This window comes from Nanorana parkeri, unplaced genomic scaffold (assembly GCF_000935625.1).
Source record: "Nanorana parkeri isolate BGI_ZX_2015 unplaced genomic scaffold, ASM93562v1 scaffold395, whole genome shotgun sequence".
NCBI lineage: Eukaryota > Metazoa > Chordata > Amphibia > Anura > Dicroglossidae > Nanorana > Nanorana parkeri.
This window is the reverse complement of record NW_017306663.1, coordinates 133,171-155,527: the sequence shown is the minus strand read 5'-3', so window position 1 is coordinate 155,527 and position 22,357 is coordinate 133,171. Positions and strand designations below refer to the sequence as shown.

At 41.3% G+C, this 22,357-nt stretch overlaps 1 protein-coding gene across 1 annotated transcript in view; it reads left to right on the top strand.

Moving 5' to 3' along the window:
- The first annotated feature begins 3,270 nt into the window (after positions 1-3,270).
- Positions 3,271-22,357, top strand: part of POU2F3 (POU class 2 homeobox 3) — a 94,708-nt gene continuing 75,621 nt past the window's right edge. The window contains exons 1-2 of the mRNA XM_018559447.1: positions 3,271-3,438; positions 18,738-18,806. Of these exons, the coding sequence (XP_018414949.1) occupies positions 3,411-3,438; positions 18,738-18,806 (97 nt within the window). The 5' untranslated portion in view covers positions 3,271-3,410. The remainder of the gene's footprint in view (positions 3,439-18,737; positions 18,807-22,357) is intronic.

Genomic DNA, 22,357 nt, shown 5'->3' with positions numbered 1-22,357 from the left:
CCTATCTCCATCCTCCCAATGTATGTGTCCTTCACATTAACCCCTTCACATCCTCCCTCTGTGGGAGGGAGCTCAGGGACATAACTTACCTCCAGATAGGTGTGTCCCATGTTCTGGTGGCTGCTGATTATTGCAGAAATCCTCCTACAAGTGCCACCCAATACCCCTTCCAGTGTGAAATAGTCTGCAAACGTTGTGCCGCTCACCCACCCCTTCCTCCTCTCTCCTCTATTTATAGTTGTACGTTTTTTCCCACAATGCAAAGTGACTTGTGATTGGAGGATAGGTGGATAATTGACAGGATGCCTCCTCCAATCACAGATTGCTTTGCAAAAAATGAGATAACCTGGGACTGTCTACTTTCCAAAAAAGGAAATTAATGGGGGTGTTTGCACTGCCCTGGTATTTTTATTTTATTTTAATCTTTTTTATCTTTATATAGCAAAATATAGAAAAAAAAAAGTGGTTATTAAATACTACCAAAAGGAAGCTCTATCTGTTTAAAAAAAGATTTAATTTTCATTTCAATACAGCATTGCATGACGGAGTAATGCCTCCTGTACACGGTGTTCAAAGCTGTAGCTGGGGGTTCTTGTGGATTCTTGCAGAATGAATCTCATGTGTGTCTGTACAGATGCAGCTGCTGCCCCCTTTCTAGTTAATGGCAGGGTGACAGCAGCTGCATCTGTCAGCAGTAGTCCGCATGCAATCGTACATGGAATGATTACCTGCAGATCAAGAGAGATAGGTAATCCTCAGGTAATCGTTCCATGATATGATTTACTTGTGGATTGCCTCTGACAGATGCGGCCACTGTCACCCTGTCATTAACTGAAATGGGCACAGCGGCAGCATCTGTATGGACTCCACAGGTTCTTGCTGCAGGAATCCCCAGTTGCAGCTTTGAAAGCCGTGTGCATAATGCCTAAATGTAAAACTGAAAATGTCCTGGAAATGAAGGGGTGATACAGCCTGGTTCCTTCACATTAACCCCTTCACATCCTCCCTCTGTGGGAGGGAGCTCAGGGACATAACTTACCTCCAGATAGGTGTGTCCCATGTTCTGGTGGCTGCTGATTATTGCAGAAATCCTCCTACAAGTGCCACCCAATACCCCTTCCAGTGTGAAATAGTCTGCAAACGTTGTGCCGCTCACCCACCCCTTCCTCCTCTCTCCTCTATTTATAGTTGTACGTTTTTTCCCACAATGCAAAGTGACTTGTGATTGGAGGATAGGTGGATAATTGACAGGATGCCTCCTCCAATCACAGATTGCTTTGCAAAAAATGAGATCACCTTGGACTGTCTACTTTCCAAAAAAGGAAATTAATGGGGGTGTTTGCACTGCCCTGGTATTTTTATTTTATTTTAATCTTTTTTATCTTTATATAGCAAAATATAGAAAAAAAAAAGTGGTTATTAAATACTACCAAAAGGAAGCTCTATCTGTTTAAAAAAAGATTTAATTTTCATTTCAATACAGCATTGCATGACGGAGTAATGCCTCCTGTACACGGTGTTCAAAGCTGTAGCTGGGGGTTCTTGTGGATTCTTGCAGAATGAATCTCATGTGTGTCTGTACAGATGCAGCTGCTGCCCCCTTTCTAGTTAATGGCAGGGTGACAGCAGCTGCATCTGTCAGCAGTAGTCCGCATGCAATCGTACATGGAATGATTACCTGCAGATCAAGAGAGATAGGTAATCCTCAGGTAATCGTTCCATGATATGATTTACTTGTGGATTGCCTCTGACAGATGCGGCCACTGTCACCCTGTCATTAACTGAAATGGGCACAGCGGCAGCATCTGTATGGACTCCACAGGTTCTTGCTGCAGGAATCCCCAGTTGCAGCTTTGAAAGCCGTGTGCATAATGCCTAAATGTAAAACTGAAAATGTCCTGGAAATGAAGGGGTGATACAGCCTGGTACTAAGTGGTTAGAGAAGAACTCCAGGGGGCTCAAATAAAGCAGATTTACACACCTGAACCTCATCCTGCCAGGCTCCTAGACTGGTCTCCCCTGGGCTCTGGCGGTGTAAGGACCACTAACAATATCACGTCTTAAGCAGATCAATTGACTTGCATTAGATGTGAGGACGCCAAGGGACATTCCACAGCTGGAGTGGAAGGAGATAGGGGTGAGCGATGACTGCTGCAGGCCCAAGGGTCAGGTGAGTATATCTGATTTATTGTATCCCCCTAGTCAAAATGAGCACTTAAAGGGAGTCGGCTCTATAGATGTACAGTGCAGGGCCGTCTTTAACGCAGTGCAAAAGGGGCAGTCGGCCAGGGCCCAATCATTGTTTAAGAAATTGTTTGCCCAGGGTCCAATCAGTATTAAAGACTGCCCTGTTACAGTGTAATATTCCCCATTATAATCCACTTGTCTAATTACATGAAATAGCAGTACACAACCCTAAAACCCACCCGCTGCTCGGACTCACCCAGCATGAGAATCGCAGAAGCCAGGGAGTGTCGATGTGTGCACTGCAGGGGGCGGGGCGTGTGGCACACCTCCCCTCCCGCCGCCTGTTACTAAGGACGCGGCCGGGAGGGGAAGTGAGTCACAGGGCACACCCCCTCACTGAGAAGCCCGTCTGCAGTGTGGGGCTGTTCTAACACCGGGCCCCTGCACTGCCCCATATTGCAGGACCGGCCCCCACTGAGGCGGTGGGGGTGCCCAGAACCAGATTCCACGGGGCCCCCCCACAGCCTCGGGCCCCGGTGCGGCCGCACCAGCTGCACCGGCGGTAGTTCCTCCCCTGCTCCATCCCCTCTATGCTCCTCAAACACTCATTGGAGGGTCGGACAGGGGAGGAGGCGGGCGCAGCTAGCTTTGGCTCTAGACAGGCAGAGCCAGTCCCTGCGCTAAATGCTGACTTTGGGTCTCCGGAGTACATTAGTAAATTTACTCCTTTTACCCAAAAGTGGACTAAAGCCAAAACATTTTTTTGTGTTTGTGCTCTTTTAACCCTTGCTGTGCGGGGACATTCCACTGCAATGGGTTTTGTTTAATTCCCGGAGTCCTTTAATCAATCTCTTTTCTTTCTTCTGATTTCGGGCGACAGCCTGCTAATAAGAAAGTGTCCTCCAGGTGGCAGTGTTCCACGGCAGTGCCAATGGAAGCAGGTGACAGGTAAGGATCAGACAGGTGTGGAGCTCACAAATGGTTTAGGAAGGTGTTCCAACTGCCAGCTGCTCCCATCCCTTCTTCCTGCTCTCCTGGCCCGTCACCCTATGCAAATAGATGCTTTGCATGGGCTGCCAGCCAAGGGCGCAGGATGTTGCCTTGTACAGGAGAGGTGTGGTGGTTTCTCTAAGCTGAAATTCTGTGTGCCATCCTAGTGCCAGCATCTGCCCCCCTGCCATCCAGCACCTCCATGCCGTCCACAGCACAGAGCCCTCAGCAGGATGGTCAATGTGGACTATTGTCACCCAGGTATGCTGCATTGTCAGAGCAGTGATTGTACTGCTGGGATCCTGCCATCATTCGGATGTCATGTGTGAACTCGTCTCTGATGTGACAGGCTCACATTTAAACTTGTGCTGGGTAAAGGAAAGTCAGATCACCTGGTGGCATGAAGCATCTCCATCATTGTCCATTGCAGACATAACTATTATCTGTCCAGGCAATGTGATCAAGACCCAAAATAGCATCACTTTGTAACTATGTCTAAACTTACTGCTTACTGTAGTAATGTAGTTTCTTAAAGTAGATCTAAACCCTCACTGGGTGACATTTGGTTTGCTAAGCCACTGAATATCATAAACAACTGTTATGGGTTTTTTTGTTTTTTTTTAGAAGATACTGTTTTCACCATGTTTGTCATCTTAGTGCTGCTGATCTACTGTAGCCTCTTTGCAGCCACTTCCTATCTTCATGCATTGGATCCAGTGGAGCTTGCTTAGTATTGCTCTGGCTGGGCTTCCTCATGGTGGGAATGGCAGAACATGCCTGCACATTGTGCATTGGTAAAGTCATTGATAGTCCCCACTATGTAACAATGTGACAGAGACAGGGATAGAGTGTTGTCACTCCTTAACAGGAAGTGCCAGATGAAGGCAGGATCACCAAGTATTGCATTAAGGAAACCTGCAAATTTTAGATTCTACTTCTGAAATGATATTGATGTGATACAGATTGAGAGTTTACTGATTGGCTGGAGATCTATGTTAACATTTGCAAATTCCAGGTTTGTATTTTTTTAACAATCAGAATAAGTGACAACTTTAATGGCGTCATAATAATATAGCTGATTTTTCTTTCTGTGGTATTAATGATGATTGTTTATGCAGATGTATGTATAATACACATATCAATGTGCAGGCATGTGAATATTAGATCAATGTATTTGTATATTTGTCATGATATGGAGCATGATTTGGAATCCAGGGTAAGGTACCTGTGTGGTTTAGAAGTTTATTTCTCAGCTTCATGTACACAATTATTGCAGCATCTATGTGCAAACTGTCCTCTGGTGTGTTATTTTATCTCAAGGACCCCCTAAGCAGCCTTTCTTAACCAGGGTTCCAGAGAACTCTGGGGTTCCTTCCTCCTACAAGTTGCTAGGGGTTACTTGAGCAGTATCTGCCTCTCACATAAGTAGCCTCTGACACCAATGATCTTTTCAGCTGTCTGTAAGAAGGACATTCTTCCAAATGTCCACCAATGTAAGGCGCATTTTAACCACTGACCACCACTGAAATAGAACTCAGGGGCGTCTCCATAATGAGACAGCCTGAGGTGGCATCTCATGGGGGGGGGGGGGGGGCGAACAAGACTTTTTTTGAGGGGGGGGGGGGGGACAGCAGAATAGTCAACTAACAGTCCCCCGGTTGATGGCTATGATACCCACTGCCTCCCCCACAGCTGTCATCTCGGCTCCTCGCCGCCTCCCGCCTGGCTGACAGCTCAGCCGAAATTCGCCTTCAGCCCGGACTGCATTAACCCACCGTTGCCCCCATCTAGCCGCCTCAGGTGGCAAATAAGGTAGGGACGGCCCTGATGGAGCCCCCATCTCACTGACTCTTCCAATGACTTCCAATGTATGGGGGTCCTTCTCCCAATGATCACCAGTCTAAGAAGATCCTTATCTTCTGACCACCAATGTACGAAGGAATTTTACTAATCACCTATGTGAGGGAGCATTTCACTGATCACCAACGTAAAGGAACATTTCACTGACCACCAATGTAAGGGAGCATTTCACTGACCACATATGTAAGGGAGCATTTTACTGACCACTAATGTAAGGGAGCATTTTACTGACCACATATGTAAGGGAGCATTTTACTGACCACTAATGTAAGGGAGCATTTTACTAACCACCAATGTAAGGGTGCCTTTCACAGACCACCTATGTAAGGGTGCCTTTCACAACCACCAATGTAAGTGTGCCTTTCACAGACCACCTATGTAAGGGTGCCTTTCACAGACCACCAATGTAAGGGTGCCTTTCACAGACCACCGATGTAGTCGTAGACACTATACTGACCAGAAATGTAGGGGGCACTTTTACATTGACTATCTGAGTCAGCAAGCATTTCTCTTGTGAACAAACACTACATTATTACCCCATCTAAGTGCTTTCTAAGCAATCCCTAACATCTTTATATTAGCTGAGTATAATTATTCTTGTTTATTTGGTAGAAGATTATTTCAGAAAATAGAAAGCTTGAGTTCATTTTGTCAGGCAGGAGAAGGCGTAGAATCTTTCAGAAGCAGAGTACACTATATAGAAGGTATGTGTGTATTCTGCTGTAGAGTTGAAATAGTCTGTAATGTGGGAGTTACATAATATATCACAATAGATCTTCATTAACTAAACATAATTATTACACGATCTTACAGGATGCTGGTTCGGTGTAAGCTCCAATTATTTTGTTGTTTGGATGAAAAGATTCTGTTTTTCACAATTCCTTTTTGTAAATAGTTTTCTCTGGGGCAATGATCAATTTTAGAATATGGGCCGATATCTGCAACCGGTGATATAGAATTTTGGATCAATTGTGCACCTGCGCTACTGTGTTACTGCAGCTGACTCTTGTGTGTTCATCACATTGGCAAAAACTGGCCTTTCAATAGCCAGTAAAAATGTAAAGGCAGCAAGAGAACCTCTTCTCAGTTGTTTAGATTGAAAAGTTGCTCCAGTTGCTGGAGTCTGCTGGATTTCCTAATGAAAAGAACTGAGACTACAGATAAAGTAGAATAGTGCGGGATGGTGCTGGAGCTCACAACAGTGGAGCCAAGATCACCAAGGTCAGGGCTGTTTACCATGAGCTCTGAAGTTGATATCATCCTGATGGCTGAGATATACTCACCCGAACCATGATCCTGGCTGGCTCCTAGACCGGTCCCTGCAGCTTTGCTGCCCTTCCCCTCCAGCGATGGAATGTCTCTTAGCGTCCTCATGTCCTATACACTGTGGGGACTGGTCTAGCAACCAGCTGGGATCGTGGTTCAGGTAAGTATATCTTTGTTTTTTTAGCTCCTTATACAAAATGAGCACTTAACCCTTACAGTGCGGCTTAACCCACTGCAAGGGCTCAGGATTAATTTGCCCGGAGTTCTTGTTTAAATAAAAGTTCCAGGCGAATACAAAACTATGAGCTAGTCATAAATGAATATTAGGGATGCACAGATACTTTTCGAGTACCAGTGCAGATACTTGGCATTTTCATGAGAACTACCAGGGGTGCAGCGGTTGCAGCTGGGACCTGGCTCTGGCACTCCGTCACTGTCCTGAAATCATTAGTCTGTATTGTTTTAGAAAAACTGTCACATGACAATAAACAAAAATGTATCAGTACTCGTACTTGTAAGTACTCGGCAAGTACCAGTACTCGTACTCGCAAAACTGGTATCTGTGCATCCCTTTATTTATATTAATAAAAACAAAATCGTACATTAAAACAGAGATGCACAAATCCCAGGAGCTCCGTGTGCTCCTTACAAATGACAGCTGCCTCCTAACTTTTGAATTTGTCTCTAGTGTAGTCTTGGAGCGCAAAGTATCGGTATATGTACTCGTACTTGTACCGAGTACTATACTTGGTATCTGTGCAACCCTAATGAATATGCGTGATCCTAGGAACAATGTCATATTTGGTCATTTAAATTTGTGGACACAGTGAGTGGAATTTATCTAAATCAACAGGTAGAATCTGGAGCAGTTGCTCATAGTAACCAATCAGCTTCTCTCTTCAGTTTGTTCAGTGAAGCTTTGAAAATGAAAGATAAAAGCTGATTGGTTACTTTGGCCGATTGCTACAAATTCTTTATGCTCCAGGTTAGATAAACTCCCCCCAATGTCTGCCCACCCTCTTTTTATCGTATGGTTGTCAGATCATGTCTACAATTTGCTGTCAGAAATTGAAATGCTTCAAGTTAACACATTTACAACAACACTGGACATTTTCTGTCAAACAGTTTAGTAAACTCTGTGCTTAATCTGGCCGTAGACATGAGGAAATGGTAAGCACAAGGATGGGAATTTATCAAAACTGGAGCAGACAAAATCTAGAGCAGTTGCTCAGGGCAACCAATCAGTTTCTCTCTTCAGTTTGTTCAGTTAAGCTTTGAAAATGAAACAGAGAAGCTTATTGGTTGCCGTGCATAAATTGATAAATTCCCCTCAAGGTAGCTTTCCCCAACTCCGGCCACACTGGTTGGTTCTGGCTTCCTGACACTTAGGCTAGACACCGACAGATACATGTGGTAAAAAGGTGACAGAAATAGTTTAAAAGCATATTCCAGGTTAAAGAGGAGTGAACATTTCATGTGAACTTGTGTTTACTCTTAGCATCATCTGATAGAACTGACAAAATAAAAGATATATTTATTTAATAAAGTGAGCTGAAAGTAGAAATGCTGCTCATAGCAAACACTCAACTTCAAACTTTCATTCTCTATGAGGATGCTAAACGGTATTTGGTTGGTATGGGCAACGATTCCACTTTAGCTCCAGTTTTCCTAAAGCATTCGTTTACGAAAAATCCTGTGCAAAACATTGTATTAATGTGATCACAGAGATAATGGTGGTTATTAAATATTCAGCTGTTTAGTACTAGAAATGAAAGAAGTACTAATATACTTAGGGGCTGATTTATAAAGCGCTCATACAATGTATTGCTTACAAGCCCCTTATGTGAAGTCAAAAGGATTTTAAGCTATTTCAAATGCTGACAGAATCACTAACAATGGATGCTGCTCCTTGATGTTTAAAAATATTAATTTCCTGCAGAATCAGCTGATCCCCTGAGCACTGGTCTTGACTTCCTGTTTTAGAGTGACTCCTTTCTCAAGCAGAGTGCTATGCAGTCACCCTTGTGTGTGCTAGTAAGCTGTGTGTGTTTCCACAAACACACAGACACAGCAAATCAAGATATTCCCCTCCCCATGGCCCCCTCTCCCCCCTTCTCCAAGCTAGTAGATGAACAGTTGCTGGAGTCTGCTCTGTCCTTTGTGATCTTGTACTGGACATGAAGCTCAGGGAAGCTGAGCTGAGAGACTTGAAAGCAGATGTTCAGAAACATGATGACTGTAAATGTTTGGGCAAAAATGTTAAGCAATGTTTTGCTGGTCACTGTATATTTGTTTGATCTGGATTCAGATTGAAAAAAAAGTTTAGCTTTAAAGGAGAACTATGAGGTGAGTGAAAATCACTCATCCTCATAGTTCGAGCCGACGTGTGACAATGCACACGTCGGCTCAATAGATCGGTAAGTGAGCGAATACATACATATCTCCCTCCCTATCTCCCTGCAGAGAGTGGTGACTGTCAGTCCCCCCCCCCCCCCCGGCTCCGATCCTCCAGGGCTGCCTGGAGGAACGGAGAGGGGAGGGGGCGGGTACAGCTAGCTCTGCCTCTAGATAGGCAGAGTCAGCTGTCACTCACGCAGCTGGGTGGATCTCGACAGTAATGCAGCGGTCTCAGTAATATAACGCGGCTTTGTCAGTGCTTTGTTGCAAGCAGAAACACACCTGTCACACAAAATACTACATGCACTACTTAGGGACAGATTTCGCAAGTTTTTTTTTTTTCCCATAGACTCAATAGAAAACATTTTTAAATGCGTTTTGCCCATTTTCATGAATGTGCCAGAATTTTTGTGAGCAATTTACGTTCACAACTTAATATACGCACGTAAATTGCACACACAAACCGTGCGTAATAGGTGTCGCCTAGTTGTGAAACTAGCCTCAAGGTGGAAAAAATTCTGAAGTGATTTATCTTGGTCTGGTTTTTTTTTTACATCTGAAAAACCTGGGATTTTTACAGGAATGTGTAGACTTTCTATATGCTGTGACGAGCGGGATTAAAGTGAGTAAGGAAAAAAAAAAAGCCCCCTGGAGCTTTAATGTGCTAGTATGCACTGCAGTTTAGCATATTATTGCAGCCTTATCTGCCATAACGATCCCCTCCAGCGCTGTGCTTCTCCCTCGCCAGTGCTTCCATCTTCCATGTACCATAGACGATTACATATGGTCTGCCGCTGACAGTGACCTGGGATTTCTGACGCAAGAATCCGTAGGTTGTTGCTGCAGGAATCCCAAGCCGCAGCATAAGTACCCCTGTGAATGGAGCCTTACACAGTCACTTTTGTCATAGAAAGCCTGCCGACTGACAATGTTTTTATTTTTAACTTAATTTCCACTTTAAGCATACATTTTCATAGAACAGAACATTTGCACTCTGGATGCCATTAAGTCACTGAATGATTTCTATGCTTCCCACAATTATGACCCAAATACCTGTCCTCTTAGTGCTCATACTATTAAGCATACATTCCATCAAACGTAGCCAATATTCATAAAACTAATGCTTGTCTGACTCAGATGTCTATACTTAGCATCATTACTTCCTTGTTATGATCATTTATCATTACAACTGCTCTCTCAGACGCCATTTTAATGACGTTATTTGTAGGGATGTTCAGAGACCAAGTACCATACTTGGTACAAGTATAGATACTTTTCCAGCTCCAAGACTAGACTAGAGAAAAATTAAAAAGTTAGAAGGCAGCTGTCATTTTGAAGGAACATACTTGGATTCCTGCATCCCTGTTTTAATGTATGATAATGTTTAATATATATATATACAGTATATTAGGGATGCACCATACCATTTTCTCCAGACCAAGTACAAGTACTTGTCCAAGTACTTACATATACAATTACTAATACCTTTTTGTTTATTGTCATGTAACACAATACAGACTAATAATTTCAGGACTGTGGTGCAGTGCCAAAGCCAGGACCCAGCTGCAACCACAGCAACCCTGGTAGTTCTTGTGAAAATGCCAAGTATCGGCACTGGTATCTGAACATCCCTAGGTATTTTGATCACTATGACAGATACATCACTGGTCACCATGTTTGCTACACTACAACTCTGCCCTTGGCACTGGCCCTACTGAACAAGCGTCATTGGTGAATAGGGCATCACAGGAAAATATGGTTACCATGGCTGATGCTAAATAATTGCATACATGTCAACATGATAAGCTTTCACTGCAATGACATAATTGGCCTTTTGCTCCTGTTCGTTTGTTAGTGATCAACCAAACATACTATAACTTCAGTTACCTGTATCTTCCCGGGTTGTTATAAGATAAAGAAATAGGAAATTATAGATGGACTAAAAATAGTTCAGTCTGAATAATTCTAATTGCAGCAAATGAAACTTTGAGTAAAGCAGGAAAAAGTATCATAATACTGCCAATTACTGTTACTAAATCGAGGTGATTATTCATCTGTCTTGCATCATTGTCTTGCCATGGCAGCACCTTGGATGACAGGTTTTTCATGTGAGACAAGAAGGTATTAACAGCTATACCATTTCTAGCTGAATACTGCTACTTCTCAGTCAGTGGTCCAGCACCATCCCAGCACATACAGCTATTGATAGTGGTCCTTTAAAGTGAATCTGTCACAGTAGTAGTAGTTTAGAGTAGACTGGCTTATATACAAATATCTTTTAGTTTCTCATTTAGTGCAGCCAGGGAAAGTTATCAGCAGTGGAAATCAGTCACTTCTTGAGCGTTCTATTCAAAATGCTGTTTTTAGAACAGAAAATTATGTAGAATCAGCAGCTGGGGACTCTACCATGCTCTCGGGCACTAAACTTGATGCCACATTGTAACTTTAGTCCAGATATCAATACTTTGACTAGTGTTGTTTGAACATGTCTGTGTTTAATTCATCAGCAGTTTGGCTCAACAAGCCGAAAATTGGCAAAAACCCTGTACACCATTGAATTTGACTGAATTTGGATGGGCAGTACATGTTGCATCTCACCGCTAGATGACATATTACCAGATGCAGTAACTTAAAGCTTAAAACCCCTCTCGGGTTTTTACTATTCTATTTCTCCATTAGGTTGTGAGCCTCCCCTCTCTACCTGTCCTGCTGATCACTGTCAGTAGGACAGAACATAATGTGAAATGCTAAATTGTATGAGGGGAAATCTTCCAATAGAGAAATCTGTTCTGATGGAAACTGTCTAAGAGGGTGTTTTCCCCCCCTTATTTTAAAGAGATTCCTTATCTCATACTGTTGACTCTCCAGGACAAGACGTGAAGGAGAATCTTCCCAATGGAACACAGGCAACAAAAAGCATTTTAACCATTCTTGACTCTTTCCAAAACTAATAAAAAATAGTTTTGTGCTATCCCAACCTAAACCTCAGCTAACTAGCTAGAGAGTTTGCTTTCATTAATGCTCCTGAAAATACACTGCCTGACCAAAAAAAAGTCACCACCTGGATTTTGGGAAAAGTTATGATCTGGGGTTGCTGCAGTTGGTCTGGGCTAAGCAACATTATGAGGTCAGCTGCCTACCTGAATGTACTGAATGACCAGGTTTTTCTATCAATAGATTTTTTTCTTCCCTGATGGCACGGGCATATTCCAAGATGACAATGCCAGGTATTCATCGGGCTCAAATTGTGAAAGAGTGGTTCAGGGAGCATGAGACATCATTTTCACGCATGGATTGGCTGCCAGAGAGTCCAGACCCATTGAGAATCCTTGGGATGTGCTGGAGAAGACTTTACACAGTGTTCCCACTCTCCCATCATATCTACAAGGTCTTGGTGAAAAATTAATCCAACTCTGAATGGAAATACATTTTGTGACATGACATAGGCTTTTGGAAACAATGCCACAGCATTAAAGTAATCAAAGCTATAAGTGGCCCAATGAAATATTAGAGTTTGTGACTTTCCTTTTAGCCAGGCAGAGTATATGGAATTCATAAGACATTGTAGACACTGATTAGACATCTGTATCCCATCCGTGCAACAAATGGCACAACTTGAGACTAATTCACGTAACTGTGGGTAAGGTAAATATGATTCTGTTACAAAATTGCCTCAAACTGAATTTTGTCTGCAACACAATAATTACATATTTGATACGATTTACTGCAACATGGAAGAGGTCTTATTTACCTCCACTTATCGTATCACTGATGGCAGGATTTCTTAATGAATTTGTCGCAGCTGTAGTGGCAGAATGTAAAAGTGAGTTATGTCACGTGGCTTTCATACATTTGGCACAAGACTCTCTAATATGTAATTCCAATATGTACTAAACACAATAACAGAAAAGCGTCATGCTATATGGAATCTCCCCCATAGTCTGGAGCCATCCTAGAAATACGATGAAAGGTACAGGTGTAATTGTTCTGTTTTAATGATACATTGTATCAAGCTTATTAACCCTACATGTGTCATACAAGTTGTGGTCTATAAAAGGGGTAGCCAAACTCCAGCCCTCCAGTTGTGTTGAAACTACAAATCCCATGAGGAATTGCAAGACTCTGACAGCCACAGGCATGAATACCACAGACAGTTGCATGATCGAATTTGTAATTTCACCACAACTGGAGGGCTGGAAGTTGGCTAACTCTGATCTATAATATACCTTGATTAGTGTCAACATGCCTGATAAATTGCTCGTTTTAGGCAGCATCTACACTATCAGTGGCCCCTGCAGCATGAAGAAATGACTTGAGTACCTCTGCTCTTATTTGTGCAGTTGGTACAGAAATGAATTGTATTTTAAGAAGGATGTGCTGCCCTGAACTGGATCTGGAAGTTGTAACATATAAAATGTGTAAACCACACAAATGGGAATATTTTGTTAAAGCAGCTCTGTCTTCTTTAATACATCCTTAAATGCCAACAGTCCCTATAAGGCAGTTTACATAAAGAGTAAGGGAGAACACAGCAGAGTGATAGAGAGATGAGCTCATCAGTTTGCTGCTTCTTTTTTCGATCTCCATTTAAAGTGTTTGGAAGAGACCTGTAAGTGAAAGTGAAATTGCAGCAGAGAAAAATCAGGTTTACTTTTATCAAGTTTTAAATGTCTTCTGTCAGTCCTTATTTGATGTATGAGTCGCCATAAACATCTAGATTTCTCTTGCTCAGCCCTGCGGGGCCCCCATCCACGCTATAGCTGGGTACACATCGATCAAATTTCAGACGATTCAGCAGAAATTGGCTGAGTTACAATCCCTGGGTGTCCCTACCTCCTTGGAAAAATCAATCAATAGATTGACTTTTGTCGAAAGAACATGTTGGCATATGGTTGGCCGAACAATGCTTGCAGCCAATCAGCAGCAAGCACTTTACAGGTATTCTAACAGCAGTGGGTTGAGACGGGCGGTGCCAACGGATTCAGCAAGAATCGTCCAAAATTAGATCATGTATGGTTAGTTTAAGGATTTATTTCAATTTGTCTGGAAGAAGTACAAGGAAAAATAGAACAATTGTGCTCCTGTAATTTTTGTGCAAGATATAACACCTTTTATTTTTATGCATTGATATTTTTGAGTAGTTTTCCTACACAAATGAAAGCTTTCTATGTTACAACTAAAGGTCGACTGATACCGATTTTTCAGAACCGATACCGATAACAGGCCACCTTTCAGACTGATAACCGATATCAGGTACCAATATCTTGTTTACATCCTGCTGCTCCAGCAGCTGAATGTAAACATCAGGCAGTAATTCCTGATATCAGTCATCCCCTGCTGAGCCTCCGCTTCCCCACAGCCCCCGGCCCCATTCATCTGTCGGCAGCAGCATTCCGCAAACTGGTAGCTGAATGTAAAAAGCAGGCAGTGGGCAGTGCAATAGCCAGCCTGCTATTGGCTTTTTCAAATTTTAATAGCCAATAGCAGGCTGGCTATTAAATCCGCCCACTGCCTGCTATCAATCAGCAGAGTAGTGGACCTAAAGAAGAAAGCTCTCCTTCAGACCTTCAGGTCCGCTCCTCTGCTGATTGATCCGTAGTGGCTGGGAACAATAGCCAGCCTGCTATTGGCTGTTTCAAATTGCAGTAGCCAATAGCAGGCTAGCTATTTCACCTACCCACTGCCTGCTCTCAATCATGAAAGGAGGACCTGAAGGAGAAAGTTTGGCCGTTGTCAGAATCCCCAAACAGGTCTGGTAGCTCAATGGTTGCCAGCTCTTTTCCTTCATAGATTTTCTGACCACGTCCTTTGATCAGCTGATTGAGGGATGTTAACCAGACAGCAGCATCCACTGTGCAAATTTCATCTGGTTCCTCAAGAGCTGGCTGAAATACACACAGTGTTTATTATCGGTAATATCTGTAAATTTAACTGATACCAGAAATGTATAAATTTGTGAATATCGGCCCCTGATTATCGGTAGATCCAAAAATTGGTTGGCCTCTTGTTACAACACTCATTAATAATAATTCAGCATTACTATTTTCTATACTCTTATGTCTGCTACCAGTAAGAAAATAAAACTAAACAAGTATGAACTATTGCTACAGTATAGATAATTGTTACTACAGTGTTGTTAGGGAAGAAATAAATGCTGATGGGTTTGCTAATTAGTACTATTATATCTGGATGTTTTTCTAGACAAATGGAAGTGTGGTATTCTGTCACACATATTGGTCCATGGTGAAAAACTAGCATTTTAAATTCACACATGATATTTCCAACATACTACTATAAAAAAAAGAAAGAAATAACAAGTGATTACCTTCCTCTCACTGCTGACAAAGATGTACTGCACATGTCCATACGCTATCCCAGATAGCAAGCAATTGAGCTGCAAGTTTGAAAATGACTTGCTAAACTATTGCAGACTTGGCAAGCTTCACAATTTTGTTGCACAATTACAGCAGTCTCCAGATCAACGTGCTTTGCAAAAGTGCTGTACACTTGCAGAGCTCTTGCTAAGGCTGGGTTCACACCTAGGCGTATCGAATATGCGCGTTTGTCTCGTGTTTTGTGATGCACGTTTTTACCGTGATTCGCGGTAAGAAAAACGCGCGACAAACGCGTGTTTCCGAGGGCTACCTGGCTGTATCCCAATGGATACGCGCGGCAAATACGCCCCAAAGAAGCTCCTGTACTTCTTTGGGCATAGGGCGTTTTGCAAAGCGCTGTAAAACACCCAGGTGGGAACCATGCCCATAGGCAATCATTGGTTTTCACATGTTGAGCGTTTTACAGAGCGTAGGAACGCGCTGTAAAACGCCCAGGTGTGAACCAGGCCTAAGACCTGCAGGACTCTTGCTATGGACTTGCCAAGCAACTTTGCTACAAATTCAAAAAGTATCAACTAGAACTTGTGCTGCGCGTGTTCTGCAAGTCTACAACTTGCCAGGGAATGTGTGCAGCAAGCTAACAAGAATTACAATTTAACCCTGCCACAAGTTTGTGGCAAGTTATCCTTGCTATCTGGGATATCGCGCACTACATTTTTTGGCATAAGCAACTTTGGCCAAATGATGACACAAGAACATGGATAACCTATGCACTGTGCTTAGTTACACAGTACTTTTTTGAAAGCTAGGCTTTCTTGTTAGAAATTCTGCTTCCCAAAACCAAAAAGCTGACAAAAATGTTTTTATTTTGAAGGTGAGGGCAACAAACTGTGTGTGAACTGATGTAAGTAAATACATAGGGCAGCTAGTAGAACTGGTGCGTTGTCTACTGATCTATCTAACTTATATTGAATATTGTATATCCATGCAGATTTGCAGAGGATGCTCACTTTACAAGTCTTCCTTAGTGTTTCAGCAAATCTATGGGCTGCTGCTGACTTTCCTGTACATATTGTATATCACTCAGATAACTGTCATTCTGTTAAAAATTAAATAATACAAATAATTACTTTTTTTAAATGCTTTCATCATATTTATGTTTTGGGCACACATTTGTCAACGTTTTGCATCATTTCTGAAGTGCGCAGTATTTGTGCCCAGCATTTGCGACATTAAAAACCCTCCAAACTGTCACATATTCTAGAAGTCCTCTTGAGCACTTCTTAAAGTGACATTAAACCCTGAGATGTTTTAACATAAACCAATACTGTAATGTGTGCCTTACTGTAATCCATGGTAGTTTCCCTTCTCTTTGCTGCTCTTCCTTTTAATCCTCATGTCTTCTCATGCTGGGGGAGAACTTCCCTTTGCAGCTGAGTGCCTCTTCCTGTAGTGCTGGCTCAGGTTGTGAACCTACACACAGACACCATGTATCCATTCCAGAGTCATGGCAGTCTGCTGCAAAACAGAAGTTCCCCCCAAGCATGAGAAGAGATACGGATTTAAAAGGAAGAGCAGCAAAGAGAAGGGAAACAACCATGGATTACAGTAAGGCACACATTACAGTATTGTTTTATGTTAAAAAATCTGAGGGTTTAATGTCACTTTAAGGTATCACAAAGATAACTCAGCTTCATACACTCAAGTCAGTTAAGCATGGGAAATTTGCAGTAATTTTAAGAGAGAATATTTGTTTCTGTTGTGCATGTACAATGTGGGCAATTGGTATCTGCCTGGACAATGTATACATCAGATTTATCTGTTATAATAAATGCCAAATCTGTTCCAGAATGGGTTGATAATCTAAAGAATGAGAAGTGTAGCGTGATGCAATCTACATTAGTTGTAGCCCTTTGGTGATGTCAGGGGCCGCAGATCAGGACCCCTACATTTCACAATGTGACTACTACTGCATTGCACACTTTGTCCTGAAAATGACTGTGGCAAATAACATGTTGACCCAAATAAAGTTCTAAAGTTTTGTCAGTAAAACATTCCTATGTGCAGGGGCGTTGCTAAATCCTGCCACCTAGGGCACGTGCCCTAGGTCTTCTTTTGAGTGTCCGAGGTTCCCTTTGCCATCAGCCTAGGTATGATCTTTTAATTTTGGTCATCCACTTTTACTGCCTACATTCTGCATTTCCCCCTCACAATTCCTTAGAATAATATTGGGTAGATAATTATAGAACCTGGTATTTTTAATTAAGTACTTGGTTTGTACATTTACCTGAACCTCACAATGCATATTCCCTATCACAAAACACCTACTGTACCTCCACGGTTCTTATTCTTTTGTAAAATGCAATAAACCGTTATTAAAAAAAAAAGAAGAAACATTAGACCGTTGATTAACAATGATATATATAAATTGCTCATTACACTTTTGGAACATTGTTTATCATCTTTTTAAATAATTTATTGTTTCTTATTCGTTTTAAGCAATATTATATATTTCATTTTTATGTTGAGTCATAGGCAACAACTTCACCAACTTTTTATCATGGTCTACTACAAACCCATTAACATTTTGGTCTAGGTGCCCAGGGGTGTCCCGGGTCTTTTGGGAACCCATGCGTATATTAAAACATATTTTATCTAAAATATGTATATGTACATATGTAAAGTGTTTATGATTTAATGGGATACATTGGACTAGCACATATTTTATAATATTTTAATGTCTTTCCGCAAAGCTGGCAATTTCTTTTTGTTTTTACTTTCTTTCATTTTAGAATGTGGAAAAAAAAAGTTTAAATGCCCTGAAAGCAGCACATTGTTATCTTATTCAAATTTGCAATGACTGACTGCCTAAGGCCTATGCAAATTCTCTGTGTTATCTGTTTAGTTTACCTGTGTGCTAAGGGTTAATGCTCATGGAGGGGAGGGAGGGGGGTCAGTGTCATTTGTATAAAATATTCCTTTTCTCCAACTGACTTCTGTCTCACCTGGAATACTGTCCTGAATGAAGACGCAGCTACAGGTCTCATCTGGAGCTGCCAAGTTAAAGTAAAATCTGGGAGGTTGTAAAGGTGAGGAAGTAGATGTGAAGGAGGCTGAGAGGGAAAGGGGGGGGGATCATGTGTTTTTGGGGATAGATGAGTGTAACTGGCAAGGAGGGTAGATTGAGTTCCTTTTAAGATTGATAGCCAATCCTAAAAACTCCATTGTGTGTGTCTAGTAAGTGTTTTGTATTGAGGAAAAAGCTGCACTTTATTGGCTAATTGCAACAGAGTGTTCTCCTGACTTTTTTGGAGGGTCTGCTTTTGGTATTCACAGTATTTTAAGCAATATTTATGTATTTACTAACTGGTCGGAAATTGACAGGTCATCTCTACTCCCGGTACTGTTTTGGAACAGACGATGCTAAGAAGACAAGATTTCATTTTTTTGGACAAAAAGGTTTCCTCTGTGTTATTTTCTTGGAGAGAGTGCAGAGAAAGGAACAAACTCAAACACATTTAAAGGGATGCTAAAGGTTCCGCCACTCCCTACATGATGATACTCCCTACATGATGAATATGATAATACCATGTGTACTCTTGAATTTGAAAGTCGAATGAATTTTATTATAATACAATGGTTTGTTTAGAAATAAACTATACCCATTATTGAAATCAGTTTTTTTCCCTTGTCATCTCCCAGATATTAACATGAGCCGTGAACCAGATTCCACAGAGGAACAGCAAAACGGAGGGGAACACTTACAGAATGGTGAGTTTCTGGACACACTAGGGGAATTTATGAATGTGTTTTAGACAAATTTTTTACTGGCAAAGATCAAAATGCCAAACACATGGAAGGTTTTTATCTCATGCTACTAAGTAATTTGTCCACTTGTTGGCAATCGCCTCATCTGCAGCATATTGATTACGTTATATTCCAAATAACTGTAAAGTTTTATCTCTGTTATGCATCTTTTTTTAGTGTTCTTCTGACTTATCTAAATCCGACATATTTATGTTTGCGACTCATTACACATATCTTACAAAGTTTTGCATAATTTTTCAGTTTTGCAGTATTTTTGCCCAACATTTGCGACAATAAAAAACGTCCAAACTGTTACATACTGAAGAAGTCCCCCTGAGCACTTCTTAAAATATCACAAAGAAAACTCATACAATCAAGTCAGCTAAGCACTTCAGAGATATTCAGCTATCATCCAGGAGGTTCCCACCAAGCTTACCACAATTTATAAATAATAATTGTTATGAAGGCTTTTAAGAATTAAACATAAACTTGGATAAGAAATCTTTCACTATATACACTAGAAATCAGGAGTTTAAAAGGTGCTGATGATGTGACCAAATTAATAAATTTCCCCCCAATGAGTGTGATTTACGAAAGAATTTTAGAATGTCCGCAAAATAAACAGTGTGGGGATTCACATTATTTATCCAATCATGTGAAAAGAAATCCCATTTAGAAAAGAAAATACTTAAACACTTATTTCATCTGAACATTATTGGATAATTGACGTGAAGATTTACACAATTTATTGTCAAAATATTCTTAAATTCTTTAGTAAAACAGCCTCAATAGCCGGTAGAGAGATCACTAAACCAAGCTTTGCCTACTTGGGGTGGGTTGGATTGGTTGTACCTGCTTTGAACTGTATCTTTTTTTTAATTTTGTATTTTAAATATGTTTTGTGGATATACTACAGAAGATAAACCTTTCAAATCACTAATGTACTTGAAGAGGAGAGGTTTTGTAGCTATTTAAAAGCTGTTAGAGTTAAAACACAGGGCAGATTTTTATCTCATGCTACTAAGTAATTTGAAAACTTGTTGGCAATCGCCTCATCTGCAGCATATTGATTAAGTTATGTTCCAAATAAGCTGATTGCAAACCAGCAGCATGATAATAAGAGTGCCTATGCAGTCTTGTTTTATAGATGTTAGTGAAGTTAAGCAGCTTGGATTTTGGACCAATATTACAAGAAAATATGTGTTCTTTGTTGAATAAAAAAAAGAAAATGAATAACTGATAAATGCAAAATATTAAAGTGTCAGATAAATTGGTATCTGGTGGTAAATCGATGCAGCAATAGACACCACATATTTCAATACAATTATGGTCAGGAGAAAGAAAATGTTTAACATTCTCAGCCAAGAAATAATATGTAGCTGAAAATGACAACAAGAAAAGTCTAATAGAATTTTTGGCTGGGGCTCAATTAAAATATTTAAAATTGCAAGCTTTGAGAGCACTATGTCCCTCTGGAAGTGGATCAGCAGCTTTTCCGTACCCTGTGACTGAAAGTATTATCTGTCAGCAAAGTATTGTGAGGATATGAAGCATCGGCTCCAGGCACAGGAAAGGGAGCTATGATACAGAAAGGGCTGCTAAATGTTAGGAGTTGGATTAGGTTAATGTCAAGGTTTGGAGTTCGGGGGGTTTAGTTTACTGTTATGGTAAAGTTTAGGGCTAGACTTTAGTTGAATAAATGTTGGAGGGTTACAAGTTAAGATTAAATGCTATTGTTAGATTTAGATTTTAATTACCTAGGCTTAGGTAAAATGGATCATGTGTCTGCGTGTGGGGATATTATGGCAATATTTTAGGAGTTAGGTTTAGGTCTCGTTTACATGGGGCTTATTGCCCCATGCAGTGTGAAGGGCTGTTTTTTTATCTGACCACAATGTATGCGTCTGAGGCCGTACACCATCTATGTGCTGCTGTCAAAACTCCGAGCTGTAGGAAGCAGCATGTGAGGGCACATAGCTTCTGTATCTCCATAGAGCTGCCCACGCGCTTCTTCCTGCAGCTCCACACGCATCAAAAACACAGCACGCCCCATGTGAATGAGGCCTAAGTAGAAGATGCAGTATGGAGGCTGCCATTGCTAACTTTCCTTTTAAAAATACTAGTTTCCTGTCTATCATGCTTGATCCAGTAGTGATTGCCTTATGAGTTATTGGAGTTGATTTGCTAAAGGCAAATAGGCAGTGAATGATCTGTTGAATTACATCATCCAATTAACTACAAGCAATATATATATTTTTTTCAATTCTCCTTGCATGTGCTTGGGTATTTTTTGCAAACCCAAATTTCTGCATATTCAGCTAAGGGAAAATTCCTTGGCAAAATTAACAACCTATTTGCTATTAGCAAATCAACCCCATTGACTCCAAGCAAGTATACAAAATTGATAGTTTATTGAAGCTCCAGAATGTGTGATTGTTCCAGATCAATGTCTGAAAGTATTAAAGCTAGAGACAGCCAGGTAACATATTGAGGAGGAGGCAGCAGTGGTAGTCTTCATATTTCTCTCGTTCTGGTTTCCTGTAAAGCCCAATCTAATGCTCAGTTTAAATCAAGTAAATATACCAAGTGCATCAAACAAAAAGTGCATCCCATAATGCACTAGTATGCTACTCTTTCCTTTTTCCAGCATTCCCCCACCCCCCAAATCTCTTCCTCTCACCCTATGCCCCCCCCCCCCATTTTTTTATTTTTCCTCTCTCCCCCTCTCCTCTTTTCCAGCTTCTTTCTCTCTGTGATACCTCACTTTTACCTGTGTTGTTCTCTAAGTTCCCTCCCACGATGTTCTTATTGCCCAGCATGCCCCTAGCAGGGAGCATGAGCTTTACTGATAGCAGAGCTTTAGTTTTGACTCAGCAGGGGGCATGTTAGACTTCTGCAGAGAGACCACTACTTCCATATGGAGGGCAAGGGTCTTCCTCTACATCTTGCTGGTAGGGGACAGGCCTTTCTTCTCACACTTTGACTGCTTCTTTTAAAGAAAATAAACTGTAAGACTTTGCCAGTTGACCGCCTTAAGGTGGACACACTGATTGACAATTATTCTGTTCTGGCTATAGGTTTGGTACTGAGTGTTCTAGATTTTGCTTGCCAGGTATGAAGATCCTAAAATTATTTATTTTTAACAGAAACAGACCATAAGAGACCTAGCCCAAACCCAAAGTTGTTACATGATATTTTAAACATGTCTAATCACATTATTTCTGGTAATAATATCTATATTCTAACTAATCAATGTTTTTTTATTGCCGTGCTTTTTCTAAAATAGTTCAAGGCATTTTGCTATATTTTATACAAAAAGAAGGGCTTTTTGTTTAAAGCAGGACTCCAGACACGGACATTTTTATATAATACACAGGATGCACGGTGTTCTGTGAATGGTTAAAGGAAGAGGGGCAGGGCCTTCCCTATAATGAGGCAGCCTCAGGCAGCATCTCATGGGGGGGGGGGGGGGGGGAGAGAGGGGAGGGGAAGAGAGGGAGAGAGAGAGAGAGAGG